This window comes from Sphaerodactylus townsendi, linkage group LG03 (assembly GCF_021028975.2).
Source record: "Sphaerodactylus townsendi isolate TG3544 linkage group LG03, MPM_Stown_v2.3, whole genome shotgun sequence".
Lineage (NCBI taxonomy): Eukaryota > Metazoa > Chordata > Lepidosauria > Squamata > Sphaerodactylidae > Sphaerodactylus > Sphaerodactylus townsendi.
The window spans coordinates 152332768-152350265 of NC_059427.1; the positions used below are offsets into that span (position 1 = coordinate 152332768).

Here is a 17498-nt window from a genome sequence, read left to right on the forward strand (position 1 = left end):
AAATGACCATAAAACAAGCTTCAATGGAAATGTTAGGTTCTGGTGGCAAATAGTGGACTTCCCCTAACATCTGGGATCTAGCCAACATGTGAGAATGTACGTCTTTTATATATCATGGTCTAGGGATCTTTATTGCAGTGTAGGCATCTTTATAAAGCTGGCATTGTGAAGATATGTTCACTGTTCTGTAGCCTGGCCACCTAATCAGAAAAAAAATCATATGTTTTGTTTTATGGGTCAGCGTGGTGTAGTGGTTAAGAGCAGGTGGATTCTAATCTGGGGAACGTGGTTTGATTCCCCACCCCTCCATCTGAGTGGCAGAGGCTTATCTGGTTCACCAGATGTGTTTCTGCACTCTTACATTCCTGCTGGGTGATTTGTCTACTGTATAAAGGCTTGAAGAAGGGTATTGAATGTTCTTGTCTCTGGGACTTCTGGGTAGTAAGTTTGTCATCCTACCGGCTTTCTTTGTTTCTTTGTCTGGACCACTAGCTTGGTAACTCGAAGGTGAGGTGAGAGATTATCTACTGGATGAGACTGAGAAGTGGTTTTGTTTAATCTCCCTGATCTCTGTTATTTTTGGCCTTGCGCTTACTCAGGACAAACGGGCATCACACAGGAGTTAAGTCTGTATTCATCCTGGTTGAGAATAATGGCTCCCATGGGCTAGCTGTGTGTTTTTCAGCACCATGGACAGGTCATCAGGAAGGGCACCTGGCTGTGCTGTGTGCTCTAGGTGGCGTTTCTTGGATTGATTTCAGCGGCTCAGGGCTTACCCAAGAATTTCCCTCTCTGCTGCTGGGAATGGAAAAGCCTGTGGTTGTCAGGTGGTATAAATGAGTCAAGGTTGACATATACCCAGCTGGGAACATCTGGCAGCAAGAGGCCTGGTTGGAACCGCATGTTCCATGTATCCAGTGGATGGCTGATTTCCCTTTTTCTCTTTTTTTTTGTCTGTTAGTTTTGCTTGTTGGCGTTTCAGCAGAAAGTTGTGTCCTTGGCTGAAAATAAATCTAGCATCTGCTGAAGCTAGGTTAAAAGGTTTTAAAAAAAAAAAACTGGGTTGGGGGGAATGGTTTCCATCATTTCTAAGAATTTTTAATGCAAAAAAAAATTAGTACTTTCTCCCTCTGACTAGCTCACTATTCTTTCTTTCTTTCTTTCTTTCTTTCTTTCTTTCTTTCTTTCTTTCTTTCTTTCTTTCTTTCTTTCTTTCTTTCTTTCTTTCTTTCTTTCTTTCTTTCTTTCTTTCTTTCTTTCTTTCTTTCTTTCTTTCTTTCTTTCTTTCTTTCTTTCTTTCTTTCGATTTGTTTTGTTTTGACCTGAAGCTTGATTATTGTGGTTGGATCCATCAGGCCGCAATGTTTGGATGAGGAAATCACATGACGTGTGGGAACTGGCTGTGTCAACATTGTTTCTCCGTGAGTGTGTATGTTGGGGAGGGTCAGCATTAACTTGACCTTGCATACAAAGTGATTCTGGTGTACAGATTTTACTGCTGGGATCTGGTGGTGGAAGGGGCCATCAAGTCACAGCTGGCTTCTGGGGACCCTGTGGGGTTATTAAGGCAAGTGACATTCAGAGATGGTTTGCAATTGTCTGGATCTGTGTCACGATCCTAGGCTTCCTATTACTCTGGGTTGACCCTGCTTAGTCATAAGAACATAAGAACATAAGAACAAGCCAGCTGGATCAGACCAGAGTCCATCTAGTCCAGCTCTCTGCTACTCGCAGTGGCCCACCAGGTGCCTTTGGGAGTTCACATGTAGGATGTGAAAGCAATGGCCTTCTGTGGCTGTTGCTCCCGAGCACCTGGACTGTTAAGGCATTTTGCAATCTCAGATCAAGAGGATCAAGATTGGTAGCCATAAATCGACTTCTCTCCTCCATAAATCTGTCAAGCCCAGCTTTTAAAGCTATCCCGGGTTATTGGCCATCACCACCTCCTGTGGCAGCATATTCCAAACACCAATCACGTTGTGAAGAGGTGTTTCCTTTTATTAGTTCAATTTAGCATTTTCAATGAATGCCCTGTGGTTCTGAGTATTGTGAGAAGAGAAAAATTTCTCTCTGTCAGCATTTTCTACCCCATGCATGATTTTATAGACTTCAATCATATCCCCCCCTCAGAGCGTCTCCTCTCAACTAAAGAGAGTCCCCAAAGCGCTGCAGCCTTTCCTCATAAGGGAGGTGCTGCAGTCCCTCAATCATCTCGTCACGCCCTTCTCTGCACTTTTTTCTATCTCTTCAATATCCTTTTTTGAAGGATGTGGCGACCAGAACTGAACACAGTACTCCAGATGCGGTGCACCACAGCTTTATATAAGGGCATGACAATCACTTTTAGGACATTCTCAATTCCTTTCCTAATTATCCCCAGCATAGAGTTTGCCTTTTCCACAGCTGCCATACATTGAGTTGACATTCCCATGGAACTATCAACTAAGACTGTAAATCCCTTTCCTGGTCTGTGACTGATAGCGCGGCCCCTGTAGCATGTGTATGTGAAGTTTGGATTTTTTGCCCTATGTATACTTTGCATTTTGCTACATTGAACTGCATTTGCCATTTTCTTAGCCCACTCACCTAATTTATCAAGATTAAGCTTGGAGCTCCCTCGCAATCCTTTGTGGTTCCTGCCACCCTACATAATTGGTATCATCTGCAAGCTTGGCCACCAGCTACCCACCCTACTTCCGGTCGTTTTATGAATAGGTTAAAGAGCACTGGTCCCCAATCACCGGATCAGCAGGGGACACCCTCCTATACCCATTCTGCGAGAATTTCCCATTTACACCCACTCTTTGCTTCCTGTTTTACAACCAGTTTTTAATCCATGGGAGGACTTCCCTCTTATTCCTTCATTGCTGAGTTTTTCTCAATAGTCTCTGGTGAGGAACTTTGTCAAAGCCTTTTGGAAATCCAAGTAGACAATGTCCACTGGATACCACTTATCCACATGCCTGTTTACATCCTCCAAGAACTCTAGTAAGTTTGTAAGACAGGTTGCCTCTGCAAAAGCCATGCGGCTCTTTCTCAGCGGAGTCTTTGCTTTTCTACATGTTTTATAATTTTATCTTTAATGACAGATTCTACTAATTTACCAAGGAACAGATGTGTCAAACTGACTGGCCTGTAATTTCGGGTCCCCACTAGATCCTTTCTTAAGATTGGTGTGACATTGGCCATCTTCCAGTCTTCAGGGATGGAGCCTGATTTCAAGGATAAGTTGCATATTAAAGTGAAGATCAGCAATTTCATGCTTGAGCTCTTTAAGAACTCTTGAATACAATCTGGGCCAGGGATTTGGTAACATTTGGATTTATCAATGGCTGCCAGAACTTCTTCCTTGTCTACCACTATCTTTGTTAGTTCCTCGGATTCGCCTCCTAAGAAGCTTGGTTCAGGTGCAGGAATTTTCCTCACCTCCTCTTGGGTGAAGACAGATGCAAAGAATTCATTCAACTTTCTGCAATCTCCCTGTCATCTTTTGCTTACCCTTTGTTCCGCTGTCATCCTAACCCGGGCCTAAAACCCTTGCTGGCTTCCTGCTTTTGATGTACTTGAAGAACTGTTTGTTGCTGGTTTTGATGTTCACAGCCATGTGTTCCTCATAATCCTTTTTTTTTTTTTTTTTTCTCTGAGTCTCTGAGATCTGATGAGATTGGGATAGCCTGGGCTATCATGGAAAATTAGTAACTGCCCAGTACTGACAGTGTGTGAATTGGAACTCAGTCTTTTCATCTTCCAGTCTGTTGCTGAATTTGCATCTGAGTCCCAGCATCAGAGGATGCTAATAGTGGGAGTGAAATTTCTGGATAAGATCAGGATGGAGAGAAAGAGCTGTCCCTGTAAAGAGAGCAGGCAGTGGGGTATAGTGGTTAGTGTGCCCAATTAGGCATGAGGAGGCCTGAATTCAAATCCCCACTCATTCATGAATCTCATGAAGTAACTTTAAGCCCATTCTGCAACAAAACTTGGGGCAATTTTATTGTCTCCTTTTGTTAGTGCTATCTTCTTCACGTGCTTGATATATACATTTTGCCTAAACGCCACCTCATTTACGTTCATTTAATGCTCGCTGCATCTGAGCTATTCTGCTTCAGCCTGTAGGTGGGAGAATATTTGGTGGAGAAAACCAAAAGAGATTGCCACTCATGGAAGACCAGGGAGGAATCCTCTCCCTTGGTAGCTTTATATTTTATGCGAAAATACCAAGAACCAGCCAATCACACGAGCTCCCATCTGCAATCTGCAGTGGTAGACTCCAGAACCAGGTTAACCATCTCAGTGAGAACTAGAAGCTTGGTGAAACCCCCTCCTCCACTGTATTTGGTTCCAGCACAGTCTGTTCTCAAGATCCTGAATATGGGAGTCAGGGCCTGAGATCAGCTGTGCTTTGGGGCAGAAAACATCAAGGCTGGAAATGACACACTGCCAGAGACCACCCACAATGAATTTTTTCCAAGCTACTTGTGGTTCCTGATTACTGCATCAGTTCCCAGGCCAAGCTCTGTGAATCCGCCTCCCCCTCTCTCATTCTTGCTAAGCAAGCATCCCACTATTTTCTGTTTCCCTTTTCCTGTCCCGGCTCTGTTCTTTGTTGACACACCTGAAAATCAACTCAGATATCTTCTGCATTGAGGAGAAGAATACAGGAAAATGGAAGAATGATGGAAGAATACAGGAAAATGCAAAATGTCATGCAAGATCCTGCAAGATCTGTAGGTTTGTCAGACCCTGGCATCAGGCTGAAGTCCAGGGCTGGCTCCTCCTCCAGGGTTCCTCTAATCGGGCTCACATTGGGTGAAGAACCTCAGAAGAAAGCCAAGAAAGCCAATTGGCCATGCTGGCAGGGACTGATGGGAATTGTAGTCCATGAATATCTGGAGCACCATAGGTTGGCTTAGGGGCATGCCCTATGTCAGGGGTCTGCAACCTGCGGCTCTCCAGATGTTCATGAACTACAATTCCCATCAGCCAATTGGCCATGCTGGCAGGGGCTGATGGGAATTGTAGTTCATGAACATCTAGAGAGCCACAGGTTGCAGACCCCTGCCCTATGTGGAAGCTCCATTGCCACTGCAAATGCTCTTGTACATACCACATGAATGAGAGCTACATAGGCAACCATTTACATGGAGGAGGAACCTCTGCCTTCACACAGTGGCCATTTCTGTGGCCACCCCTAATCCTCCTCCTCTGCCTCATCATCTCTGCCCCTCTGATGTGACCCACCTATTGATGCAGTCTTTCAGGACTCCTGACATTTGATTCTTTCAGGACTCCTGACATTTGATTAAAAGGCAAACTTCGGCAACATCTTCCTACGCACAAACCAAAGCATATTTGCTTCCCTTAATGCACAGCAGGAGCCGTTTTTATTTTTCTGTTTACAAAAACCTGGGAGTTTTCACTTCATAGTTCCAGACTCTTGGGACAGAGTCAGTTATCTATGACATTTGTAAATCTGCTTCGGTGGAAGCAAAAGAGGATATTTATGGTTTTGGTCCCCCACCAATCATCTCAGGATGTTCTTAATCTAAATGACAGGTTGCTCTGAAGCGTAATGGCCTATTATCTTCTAGCAGCAGACAGAGGGTCAGATCCTGGCAGTATCTGGGTGTGTGTTTACATGAGCAACTCTGCCACACGAGCCAAGAGCCCACTGATCTTGGCCGTGGCCACTTCCCCTGTGTGAGGCGCTGGAAAAATGTGCTTTCAAGATTGCAGATGTTCCTGCAGCCAAGATCCACGAGCTCTTGGCTTACCCGGCATGCTTGCTCGCATGAATACATGCTCCCAGGCAGCTGGGAGTCCTAAATGAGCCTGCAGTCTCTCTCCCCTTTGGCTTCTGATGTGAAGTTTTGTCCAACCCCTTGATTACATATGGGAGAAAAAACCTCTCCTTTTACCCATGTTGCTTTGCGTTTGGAATGTGAGCACAAAAATGCATTTGTCCTCTCCTACTTTCACATGACCAAAGTCAAACCACATTAATAATTAATTCAAGAGGCATGTGTGAAACTTTCCGGCAGAATTCCATGTTCAATTACACTCTGCTGGCGCTGAGCAGCGGATTTCCGTGGGAAATCTATCTGCCTGTTTGTGTTTGGATTGATTGCATTAGCAGCCCTGCTCCTCTTTCCTTGTTGTCTGTTGCTTGCTTTGGTTGAACCCTTCCAGAGGCTACTTGTGCATATGTGCCTCATTCACACTTATGCTGGATCATGGACATTGTAGTCTTAACTACAGAGAAATGACTATTCTCTCACAGACACAATTGCCAGGTCTACATCTCTTGTATGTCAGTTGCATTCCCCAAAGCTCCTAGATTTTGTATCCTCTTTTAAGTCAGGTCCAGGCATGTTGGCCTGGGTAGCCACAGTGGCAGGACCAGGGCTTTGGAACAATTTGTCTGAAGAGATGCAGAGGGCATGGCGCCATCTTTCCTAGGTCATGCCAAATGGCCTTTTCCAGAGCACCTCCTTTGCAGACTATTGAAATGGTGCCAGTTTTCTTTTTGATAGGTTTTCTTTTTGATGGAAGGCTATTTTGGGTTCTTTGTATATACCAGGGTTAGGGTTAGATCCTTGTTGAACTTGTGAGCACTTTTGAAACTTTGAGAACATGCAGTAAATTTCAAAACAAAATGTCTGCAATGGGTAGTGTTGCCAATTTCCAGGTAGGGCCTGGATATTTCCTAGAATTATGTCTAACCTCCAGGCTGCAGAGATCAGCTCCTCTGGGGCATAGGTGTCAAACTCATGGCTCTCCAGATGTTATGGATTACAGTTCCCATCTTTGGATCTGCATTTTCATGACTGCATGGAATCGGAACGCTGATTTCACCTGAATTCCATTAAAAAATTAATCGGCAGTTAAACAGCTTTTTTGACTGCATCCCCACAACCAAATATTGTACAAGTGTTAATCCGGTTTTAATCATTGAGAGGCAGTGTTGTATAGTGGTTACAGGGTCAGACTTTGAGACCCTGTGAGACTCGAGTTCAAGCCCTTACTCAGCCATAGAAGCTGACTGAATGATCTTGGGCCAGTCACACACTCTCAACCTCGACCCCAATAAGTGTTTAGATGGGAGACCTCCAGGGAATACCAGGGGCTTGACGCAGAGGCAGGCAATGGCAAACCACCTCAGAACATCTCGTCCCTTGAAAACCCTGTGGGGCTGCCCTAAGTCATTTGTGACTCGATGGCAAAAATGAAGTAGAATAAAATAAAAGGATATAAATGGCACCCCCACCCCCGCAGTCTGAAATGGTATAGTTCACTTTATTTCCTTATTTCGCTACATATGACTTGAGAGCCCTTTTAACCACCATGCAATCCATCATGTTGTGTTTCAGTTCTCACTACTGAACCCGGCAGGGGTCTGTTTTGACTATGCGCATCTAACTGTGATATTGTTGGCTGGGGTCACCAAGTGGCTCATGCTATTCCTTTGAGCCAGAACAAGCGACTCTGCCCGTGTTGGTACAGCTGCCTTTCCCTGTCATTTATCATTCTCTGAAGTTCTCCTTGCTCTTCATCTGCAAATCAGGCCTTGCGCTGTCTTTCCAAATGCCGGCCATAAACCACTGGTGACATTCATGGAGGTTGCCTGGACTCTGTTCCTCAAGTCACATTTTCCAGTTCAGCATCTCTGTGCTAGGAAATGGTGGGAGGCGGTGGGGGGGGGGTCCCACACCTCCCGTACCCAGTTGCCATCTCAGCATGCAGCTGGCAGGGGAAGGTACTGTGGAAATCCCATGGAAAGATTTGCTTGGCCAGGGACTGGGGGTGAAGCCGTAGAGAGCAGATACAAAGATCCCAGCGAGAGCATCTTTGGCCAGAAATGGGATCATGGAACTAGGTCAAAGGAGCATGGGAGAAGGAGCAGAGATGCAATTTTGGATGTTCCCATCTCTCTGCTGGGGGCAGAAAGAATTTGGTGGAAAGTAATGGGAGAACGCTCTGTATCCTCCCAGGGCTACTGTGCCTCTCCCACTGTCTGCAAAGTTTCATCCCCCCACCTCAAAAGGGAAGTCTCTTGGCGACCTCATTAAAAGCAGGAGATATTTTGGTAATACATTCCCCTATCCCTGTAAGGGTGGTGGGGCATGCACACAGCCTCTCCAGTTCCATCACCCCAGGGAGGGACGTGAGGACAGGCCACGATCCCTCACGCCAACCGTGTCTCACTCCGTGTCACATTCCAATACATACATTTGAGTTTATGTGTTTACTTGCTTTGCTTCCCCAGTGGGGAGACAGATGCAACATAAATTGTTGCATCTTTCTCCCCACTGGGGAAACAAAGCAACTAACATTCTTCTGCTCTCCTTTCTTTCCTCATAACAACCCTGTGAGGTAGGCCAGGCAGAGTGTGTGATTGTTGGCCCAAGGTCACCCAGCCAGGTTTCATGGCAGACAGAGATATGAACATGGGCCTTCCAGATCCTCATCTAACCTTTACTAGGGCTGAGCGCACACACACAAAATGGTGCTCAGTACATTTCAAATTTGGGTTTTTAAAACCCATAAATTTTCGGTGAAGTCAATGTGCATCAACTTTATCCAGATTTTTACGAAGTCTTTCAAGTTTTTCAAAAAAATTCAACATTTTTTCGGGTTTTAAAAACCCAAGCCAGAAAAATTTCAGTTCTCCCCACTGCAGTTTGTCAGCAGTGGTGTAGTGGTTAAGAGCCGGTGCACTCTAATCTGGAGAACCGGGTTTGATTCACTGCTTTACCACTTGAGCTGTGGAGGCTTATCTAGTGAACTTGGGCCCTCCAACACATGGCAGCTGGGTGACCTTGGGCTAGTCACAGTTCTTTGGATCTCTCTCAGCCCCTCACAGGGTGTTTGTTGGGGGGGGGGGAGGGAAAGGAAATTATTAGCCCCTTTTCTTCTTCTTCTTCTTCTTCTTCTTCTTCTTCTTCTTCTTCTTCTTCTTCTTCTTCTCCTCCTCCTCCTCCTCCTCCTCCTCCTCCTCCTCCTCCTCCTCTTCCTCCTTCTTTTCCTTCTCCTCCTCCTCCTCCTTCTTCCTCTCCTCCTCCTTCTCCTCCTCCTCCTCCTCATTCTCCTCCTCCTCCTTCCTCTCCTCCTTCTCCTCCTTCTCCTCCTCCTCCTCCTCCACCACCTTCTCCACCTTCTCCTTCTTCTTCTTCTTCTTCTTCTTCTTCTTCTCCTTCTCCTTCTCCTCCTCCTCCTCCTCCTCCTCCTCCTCCTCCTCCTCCTCCTCTGTCAGCTAATAGTGCATTGTTTTAGCATACATTTACATAGTCCTATATGAGAATATACATTATGGAACCATATGCCTAGGCTATAACAAAGGCTCCCACACTTCTATCATTTCATAAAATGTATAAAATAGGATTGTTCGGAAGAGTTTACTTGTTGAGGTAGTGGATTTGAGGTGTAATGGATCTGGATTCAGGATAAAGTTTTTCCTAAGCTGGTTGACTTGCCGCTTTAAACAGACATCTCTGTACGGATTGTTCTTCTCTGCCCTGTTCTACAATCCTAGCCCAACCATGCGATGTTGTTTAACTAGGAAATTTTGCTGTAAGAATCAAGTGTTGCTGTCAGAGCTCATAATGTAGTTACTATTTGACTGGAACTTTTTTTTAAAAAAATCATACTTGTAATATACCTTGAGTCCCAGTGAAAAAAGCATACTATAAATTATTAATTACAACTGCAATCATAATATGTGATGATCCAGCATCAAGGAAGAAGGACTTATTGACCTACAATCAGAGGGGTGGATGGGAATGGGTGTTAGTAACTGAGTAATGATCAGAGAAAATGTTGTCTTTAGAGAGCCAGCGTGGTGTAGTGGTTAAGAGCAGGTGCACTCTAATCTGGAGAACCGGGTTTGATTCCCCACTCACAGCCACTTGAGTTGTGGAGGCTTATCTGGTGAACCAGATGAGCTTGTACAATCCACCACATACCAGCTGGGTGACCTTGGGCTAGTCACTGTTCTTTGGAGCTCTCTCAACCCTACCCACCTCACAGGATGTTTGTTGTGGGAGGGAGGGCGGGGGGAAGGGAAAGGAGATTGTCAGCCCCTTTGAGTCTCCTTACAGGAGAGAAAGGGGGGATATAAATCCAAACTCTTCCTCTCTTCTTCTTCTTTGGTATTGAAAGCAACTGGTAGCTCCTGTTATGGCTCAGGCCAAGCTTGTTTGGGTTCTGAGACTAAAGCTCAGTCCATCAGTGCATGCCTTTGGCAACTGATCCTCCCGGATCATGGTCCAACGTCATTGGTGGGGGGAGTGGTGTCTGGCTTCCCAATATGAATGCTACAGTGCGTGAAAATATGGGCATTGTTCAGTACAATGAGAGCAAAGTGTTTGGGCTTCCTCCCATGCTGGAAGAGCACAGAACATCTCCTGCACCCCTAGAAGACATATCCTGCTCAGGCAGGAGTGCCCGAGCGCACAAGAACAAAGGCAACCCGCTGGAGGATCAGAGGTCGGCTTACTGCTACTGACACATTGGGGATACCCACTCGACCATTTATCAATATCCCTTTCATCCCTGATCTCCCAGCTGGGCAGCTCTACAGGATCTATCTAGATTGTGACTGATTTGGAGCCAGAAATGTTAACTGGAAGGGTTCTTAGGCCAGCAGCCTGTTGTGTTAGCCCTGGATCTGCCGCCAATGCTGGGGACGCCCACAGGTTGGGCAGCCGGCCAGAGCTTGAGAGGATTATTTTGCATGAGGAGGAAATGAAGGCTTGTGACAAGATTGACTTCACCAGGCATGGGGAGGCAGTTGCTCCTTGTCGGAGCCAGGGAGGCCTGGCATTAGTCATCCTTGCAGAACCTCTGGGCAGGAACGTCCCGCTGCTCCTAGGGAAAAGTGTCATGATGGATGGCTGACTTCTGATGGCTTGGGATGAACCCGTCTGTGGAAACCCTCAGCCCATTAATTCGGCATGAGAGGAGCCAGGGCTCGGAGGAAGAGCATCTGATTTGTTTGGAGAAGGTCCCAGGTTGTATCTCCAGCATCTCCACTTTAAAAGGACCAGGTAGTCTGTGATGTGAAACACTTCTGCCTGAGACCTTGGGGAGCCATGGCCATTCACAGTAGACAGTGGTGACCTGGATGGACCAATGGCCTGATTCAGTATAAGGCCGCTTGATCTATTTATTTCTTTACGGTCAATGACTAGTATAAAAACCCATCTTACAGTCATTTATCAACATCAATACAGTATTTACATTTAGGTGTCAAACTCAGGCCCTCCAGGTGTTCATGGATTACTATTCCCATCAGCCCATGCCAGCAGGGCCAATTGGCCATGCTAGCAGGGGCTGCTGGGAATTGTAGTCCATGAACATCTGGAGGGCCTGAGTTTGTCACCATTGTAAGAGTCACCTGTGAAACCCTACTTAAAACTCTAACTGTCAACAAAATTAAACTGGACATTAACACTGTATCATGTTTAAAAGGCATCTCATCCCTTTCCATCCGATCTCTGGGTGTTTCTTTCTGTATTTACACATTGATGTACAGAGGCCACTTGATGTGTATTTCCATGTGCAGTTATAACTCCTGGCCACTTTGGAACAGGGGGCTGGTCTATGCATGAAGTAGAATAAGAGGGCAATGTGGCAGCAGATTGGTGAGGTAGTGGAATGGAGCATTCCACTTCACTATAGAGGGGTTCCATTATGTCAGAGTTTGCCCACATTAATGACCCGTCTGTAAGTGGAAATCTAGCAAACTGTAGAAAGCACTGGGTAAGAACCGTTCTTCCTGATTTTTTTTTCAGTCTAGGGAGTTTCTACATGGGGGAATGTTCTACATGTTAAAAATGTGACCATCTGGAATGGTTCTACCACCTCACTCTGTTGTCTGTGTAGAATCTATGATTCTATGATTAGATCAGTAGTGGGTGAAAATAAACATATGGTAAACAGAGTAAAATAATCACAGATGCTGTTGTTTTGCTTAAAATAAGGTTTACTGAGGAAAAAAAGATAGCTAAGGGTTACTAGGATAGAAAACAATAAACAGTCCTCTCTAAGCTGATCTACATGTTGCTTCTATGCTGTAAAAAGTGTGACTCACTGAGAACAAAGAAGGGAAGTTACTTTACAACTTCCTCTCAATTGCCTACATGACTTGTGGCACATTCTACATGGCAATATATTGATTAACCAATAACAATCAATAGATCACCTCATGAATGCAGGTAACTAGTTACTTGATGCCCCTATTGGCTATGCCAATCTAGTTAATGATTACTGACAAACATCATTAACTGTTTCATGACTGGAGTGCTGAAACTTTCATACACCAACAACCAGGCCTTAGGTTTCCATCTTGGCCACTTTGGAACATCCTGGCCAATCAAATACTGACTTAAAAGAGCTTTCTTGAACCAGGGGGTGAAGAGAAAGACAGGCTGTTTCCATGAGCCCTTGAATGAAGTGAAAGCAAGCCACCTGGATCATCAAAGCTTCTTGGCTCCAGTCCAGAACATGATGCAACGTCAAGTCCAGTTGTTTGGATTAGCTATGTTTTTGTCTTCTTGAATTCTGGTTGGTTACATAACAGTTACAAGGGAAGAAGAACCAGTGTGTTATCGTGGTTAAGACCGTCAGACTAATATCTGGGAAACCTGGGTTCAAACTTCCACTCTTGCCATGTAAGCTGATTGGGTGACTTTGGGCCAATCACACGCTCTCAGCCTAATGCACCTCACAGGCTTGTTGTGAGGACAAAATGACGTGAGTCACCTTGGGTGGAGAGACAGGTGGGCTATAAATTATTTAAGTAAGCAAAAGTAGAGCTCCTTTTTTAACCCACTGGTTTCAAGTATATTTATGATGGTCGTAATAATTACAGCTGATTGTGACTACATAGCCAAAATGACTGTTATTCTATGTGACTGGCAGGAGGTTCTGTGTGACTTTAAAGGCATGCCTAAAATAAGGCTGATTGATGTAGACTGATTTGTTCCTGGTGCTTGCAAGATGGCACATGTGCCCCGAACTGAACCCACACAAAATACCCCCTGAGTTGCACATCAAACAAGGACGTCATAAGAGCTGACGGGTGCCATGCTGCCTAGATTGTCTGCACTAATGTGAGCCATGGCATTTAGTTATGAGCCACAGACAGTGCTGGATTGGCAGGCTGAAGCTTGGGGCCCAGGGGTGAACTGCCCAGGCGGACATAGGGGGTCAAATGTCCCCAGGCTGTGGCCATTTAGTCACGTGGCGGCAGAAAATTGCCCCCACACCCCTTCTTCTAACCCTAACCCTTCTTCCCCTCTGGGTCCGTACAGTGACTTAAAAGAAAATGTGGTGGAGGGCAGCCGCCCATTGTGTGTGTGTGGGGGGGGGGGGGGGAATTGAAAAACTCAGATTTTGCACCGGGCTACATTTTCCCTAGAAACATCTCTGCTGGGGCCTTAAAATGTAGGGGGCCTCTGACAAAGGTGTATAATATTTTTCACATTCCCCTGGGCCTTTCTTACATACATGCTGTCATAACGCAAAAGTTTTACACAATTTTAACATTTAAGCATTTCCCCCCAATCACTATGGCATTTAGCAACAACATCTTATGTCTTTTAGAGGAGGGATTGTAAATTGCAGAATTTTATACACCCGTCATCATCATCCTCAGCTTTACTCAATTATGTTTAAAACACTCTTCCATCTTCCCCTAGTCTTGGGTGTAGGTGATTGGGAGGGACCGCACAAGTAGAATAGCCTAAGGCCTCTCTTCAGCTAAATCTGGCAATGGCCACAGAGGAATGAATGGCTGTGTCATCCCCCGCCCCCCTCCGACTCTTGGTGTGGATTGGCTGTTGAAGGGGTGTAATGGGCTTTGTTGGGCAATCTGACTGCTCTTGACAATGGCCATCTTGGAATATACTTTGGGACAGACCCGGGATAATGTGTTAGGAGTAGCATCCCTGCCAGTTGTTCTTGCTCCTTCGTCCCTGTAAACAACTTGATCACCACACTGGCAAAATGTGCCTTCTCCTGCAATGGAAACGTGCCCTACCCAACACCCCAATGTTTGGGGAGCACAAAATAGAACATGCAGAATTAGCATAAGTCTCCCTCTTCAATAACTATAATGTTGTGGCAAGGGGATTATCCTCCCCCACACTTCTCTAGCACCACACCCAATGCCAAGGAGGGGCTGCACTGCGGCTTAGTGGTAGAGCCATCTGCCTTGTTTGCAGAAGGTCTCAGGTTCAGTCCCCGGCATCTCTAGTTAAAAGGACCTGGTAGAACATAAGAACAAGCCAGCTGGATCAGACCAAGGTCCATCTAGTCCAGCTCTCTGCTACTCGCAGTGGCCCACCAGGTGCCTTTGGGAGCTCACCAGGTGCCTTTGGGAGCTCACCAGGTGCCTTTGGTAGGAAGTGAAAGGCTCCAGCTGCTGCCAGTCTTAGTAGGCAATACTGGTGTTGATGGACCAGTGGCCTGATTCAGTATAAGGCATCTTCTTGTGTGTACCTTAATACTAAGCTAGAGACAGACAGTAGTTTCTATTAGAGAAGTGAAAATAGTTTGCAAGGATTCATTTCCCACAAAGATATGCACATTTTTTTTTGCTTCTGGTAAAACAGTTTTGACAGGAACATTATAAGAACCTGCAGCACCTGTTGGAGGAGTGTATTCATCACAATCAGCAATCACTCGTCCGCAGTGCTGTCAAACCTCTGGGAAACCAACATCTGTGTCTTGCTTGCGTTTATTTCAGCTCTGTGGCGTGTGACAACCATAGCCTTTATCCTAGAAAAGAGGCGATCAGAGGAACAAACTGCTGTTGTTTTTCCGGCTCTGTTTTTGCCTTGCGTGGGGTGGGGAGTTGGATGGCTCGCTTTGACAACTTTTGTTATGAAATGCAACCCCAAAAAAGGGTTAATTTTGTTTTTTTAAAAAATGTTGTGTTTCCATTCCAGATGGCCTAGTGGATGTGCTCCAGGCATTTGGTGTGCGGGAGGGCAAGGACGGGGTCTCCATCGCTGCAGGGATCTGCCCCCAGAGGAACGGATCAGAGGAAAGCGACCTGGCCTTACGCCTGGAGAACAAGACCCACTTCAGTATCCCCACCAGGCACCTCTTCCCAGGTAATGGGAGAACGCGGCATGCTAAAGTAGGGGGCGTATTGCATCAAAGTTGACAAGCAAGAGTTAGGAGGACCTGCGAGAAAGACACATTCTAATTTGGAGAACCGGGTTTGATTTCTCACTCTCCACCTGAGTGGCAGAGTTTTATCTGGTGAACCAGGTGTGTTTCTGCACTCCAACATTCCTGCTGGGTGACCTTGGGCTAGTCACAGTTCTTGGGAACTCTCTCAGCCCCACCTACCTTACAAGGTGTCTGTTGTGGGGAGAGGAAGGGAGAGGAGCTTGTAATCCACCTTGAGTCTCCTTACAGGAGAGAAAAGGAGGGATATAAATCCAAACTCCTCCTCCTCCTCCTCCTCCTCCTCCTCCTCTACTTCTTCTTCTTCTTCTTCTTCTTCTTCTTCTTCTTCTTCTTCTTCTTCTTCTTCTTCTTCTTCTTCTTCTTCTTCTTCTTCTTCTTCTTCTTCTTCTTCTTCTTCTTCTTCTTCTGTAGGGTTGCCAACCTCCAGGTGGAACCAGGAATTCTCCTAGAATTCCAACTGATCTCTAGATGGCAGAGATTGGTTTTCCTGGAGAAAGTGGATGCTTTGGAGGGTGGACTCGGTAGCATTATACGACAACGTGGTCCCTCCCCAAGCCCTGCTCTCCTCACACTCCACCCGAGGGTTGCCAGGTCTCCACCTATGACTGTCCCATGGTAACATTGGTCTTACCAGGCAGGGCTGTTTGATGAGGATTGAGGCCACAGCACTAAGTAGGAACTACCACAAACTTAAGGGTAAAAATCATGTGTGTGTGTGTGTGTGGGGGGGGATTCTCCAGCATAATGTGTGTCTTAGCCTGGAGATGATTAACCAAGTTGCACCAAGTAAAGGGTTCACACAACTGAATGACCCTCCATATATAAAAAAGAATCATCTTTCACAGAAGAGTTATAGTTAGCCTCATATTAGCTTCCTATATGGAGGAATTAAAAACATAAGAAGTATGTAGGAGTATTCAATCATGTGAGCTACACCTGCAATTTTAAATGATACTGAAGACTGCCCTTCAATGAGAACTGAGCCTTGGATACAGCAACTTGATTTTGGGGTGGTGGTGGTATGGTGCCAGGTGCCATATAGCTTGCCAGATATGGGATGGGATAGCTCAATCTTATCAGATCTTAAAAGCTAAGCTGGGTCGGTACTTGGAAGGGAAACCACCAAGGAAGGCTCTGCAGAGGAAGGCTATGGAAAACCACCTCGGCTTAATCACTTGCCTTGAAAACCCCATGAGGGGTTGCTATACATCTGCTGTGACTTGACAGCACTTTACCCCCAACACACACACAAACACACGTGCGCACACACAAACACATGGAGCTTGCCCTGACCTCGGTGGCCCAGACTTGCTTCATCTTGTCAGATCTCAGAAGCTAAGTAGGTCATCTAGAGATCAGTTGGAATTCTTGTCAGTCCTTAGATGGGAGATCATTAAAGAAGTCCAGGGTCATTATGCACAGCCAGACAATGGCAAAATTCTTCCATGTATCTCTAGCCTTGGAAACCTTACAGAGTTACTGTTAGTCGGCTATAAGTACTCAACAGTACTTTTTGCCATCATCACATAGCTTAGATGCCGCTTACTTCATAACATCAACTCCCATCTTCGTACTTTTTCTGGGCATTATCTGCAAGACTGTTTTGGTAGGCATTATGGCTGGAAACATGGTCTTTTTAAAAGGAATATCTTGGGGTTCTGGATATTGCCCTGTTACTATAGACACAGCATCTGATAGCTGTCCAGGCCAAGGTTAGAAAGGCGGGAATCAAAAGATACAGGCAGATGCAGGGAACAAGGGAGTTTTTGCTAGCTCATGTTGTAACACTTTGCATCTTCCCTTGCAGATGGTCCCTTCCCCGTGGATTTCTCGGTGCTTACTACACTACGAGCCCTCAAAGGCAGCCAGTCTTTTGTGCTTTCTGTGTATGATGTGCGGGGAGTACAGCAGCTTGGCGTAGAGATCGGACGCTCACCTGTCTTTCTGTATGAAGATCAGCATGGCCACCCAGTGCCCGAGGACTATCCTCACTTTCGAAGAGTCAACTTGGCTGATGGCAAGTGAGTGTCGGGTGGGTTGGAAGAAGCTCTCAAGAGTACGGGTGTGAGGATCAAAACAGAGGAGAGGCTGGAAAGCTGGATATTATTCTCAGCTCTTTTTGAGCTGATTTGAATTGCTCATGGCATTAATTCAGATCAGAGCCATTCAGGGGGTTGGATTCATGTAGGGTCGCCAGCTCTGGGTTGGGAATTTCCTGGAGGTTTAGAAGTGAAGTTTGGGAAGGGGAGAGATCTCAGTGGAGTATAATGCCATAGAGTCCACTCTCCAAAGCAACNGTT

General features: G+C 45.8%; 1 protein-coding gene across 1 annotated transcript in view; it reads left to right on the forward strand.

Moving 5' to 3' along the window:
* LOC125427934 (collagen alpha-1(XI) chain-like) overlaps positions 1–17223 on the forward strand; it is a 46779-nt gene extending 29556 nt beyond the window's left edge. The window contains exons 2-3 of the mRNA XM_048487503.1: positions 14949–15116; positions 17006–17223. Coding sequence (XP_048343460.1) covers positions 14949–15116; positions 17006–17223 — 386 coding nt within the window. The remainder of the gene's footprint in view (positions 1–14948; positions 15117–17005) is intronic.
* Positions 17224–17498: the final 275 nt, after the last annotated feature.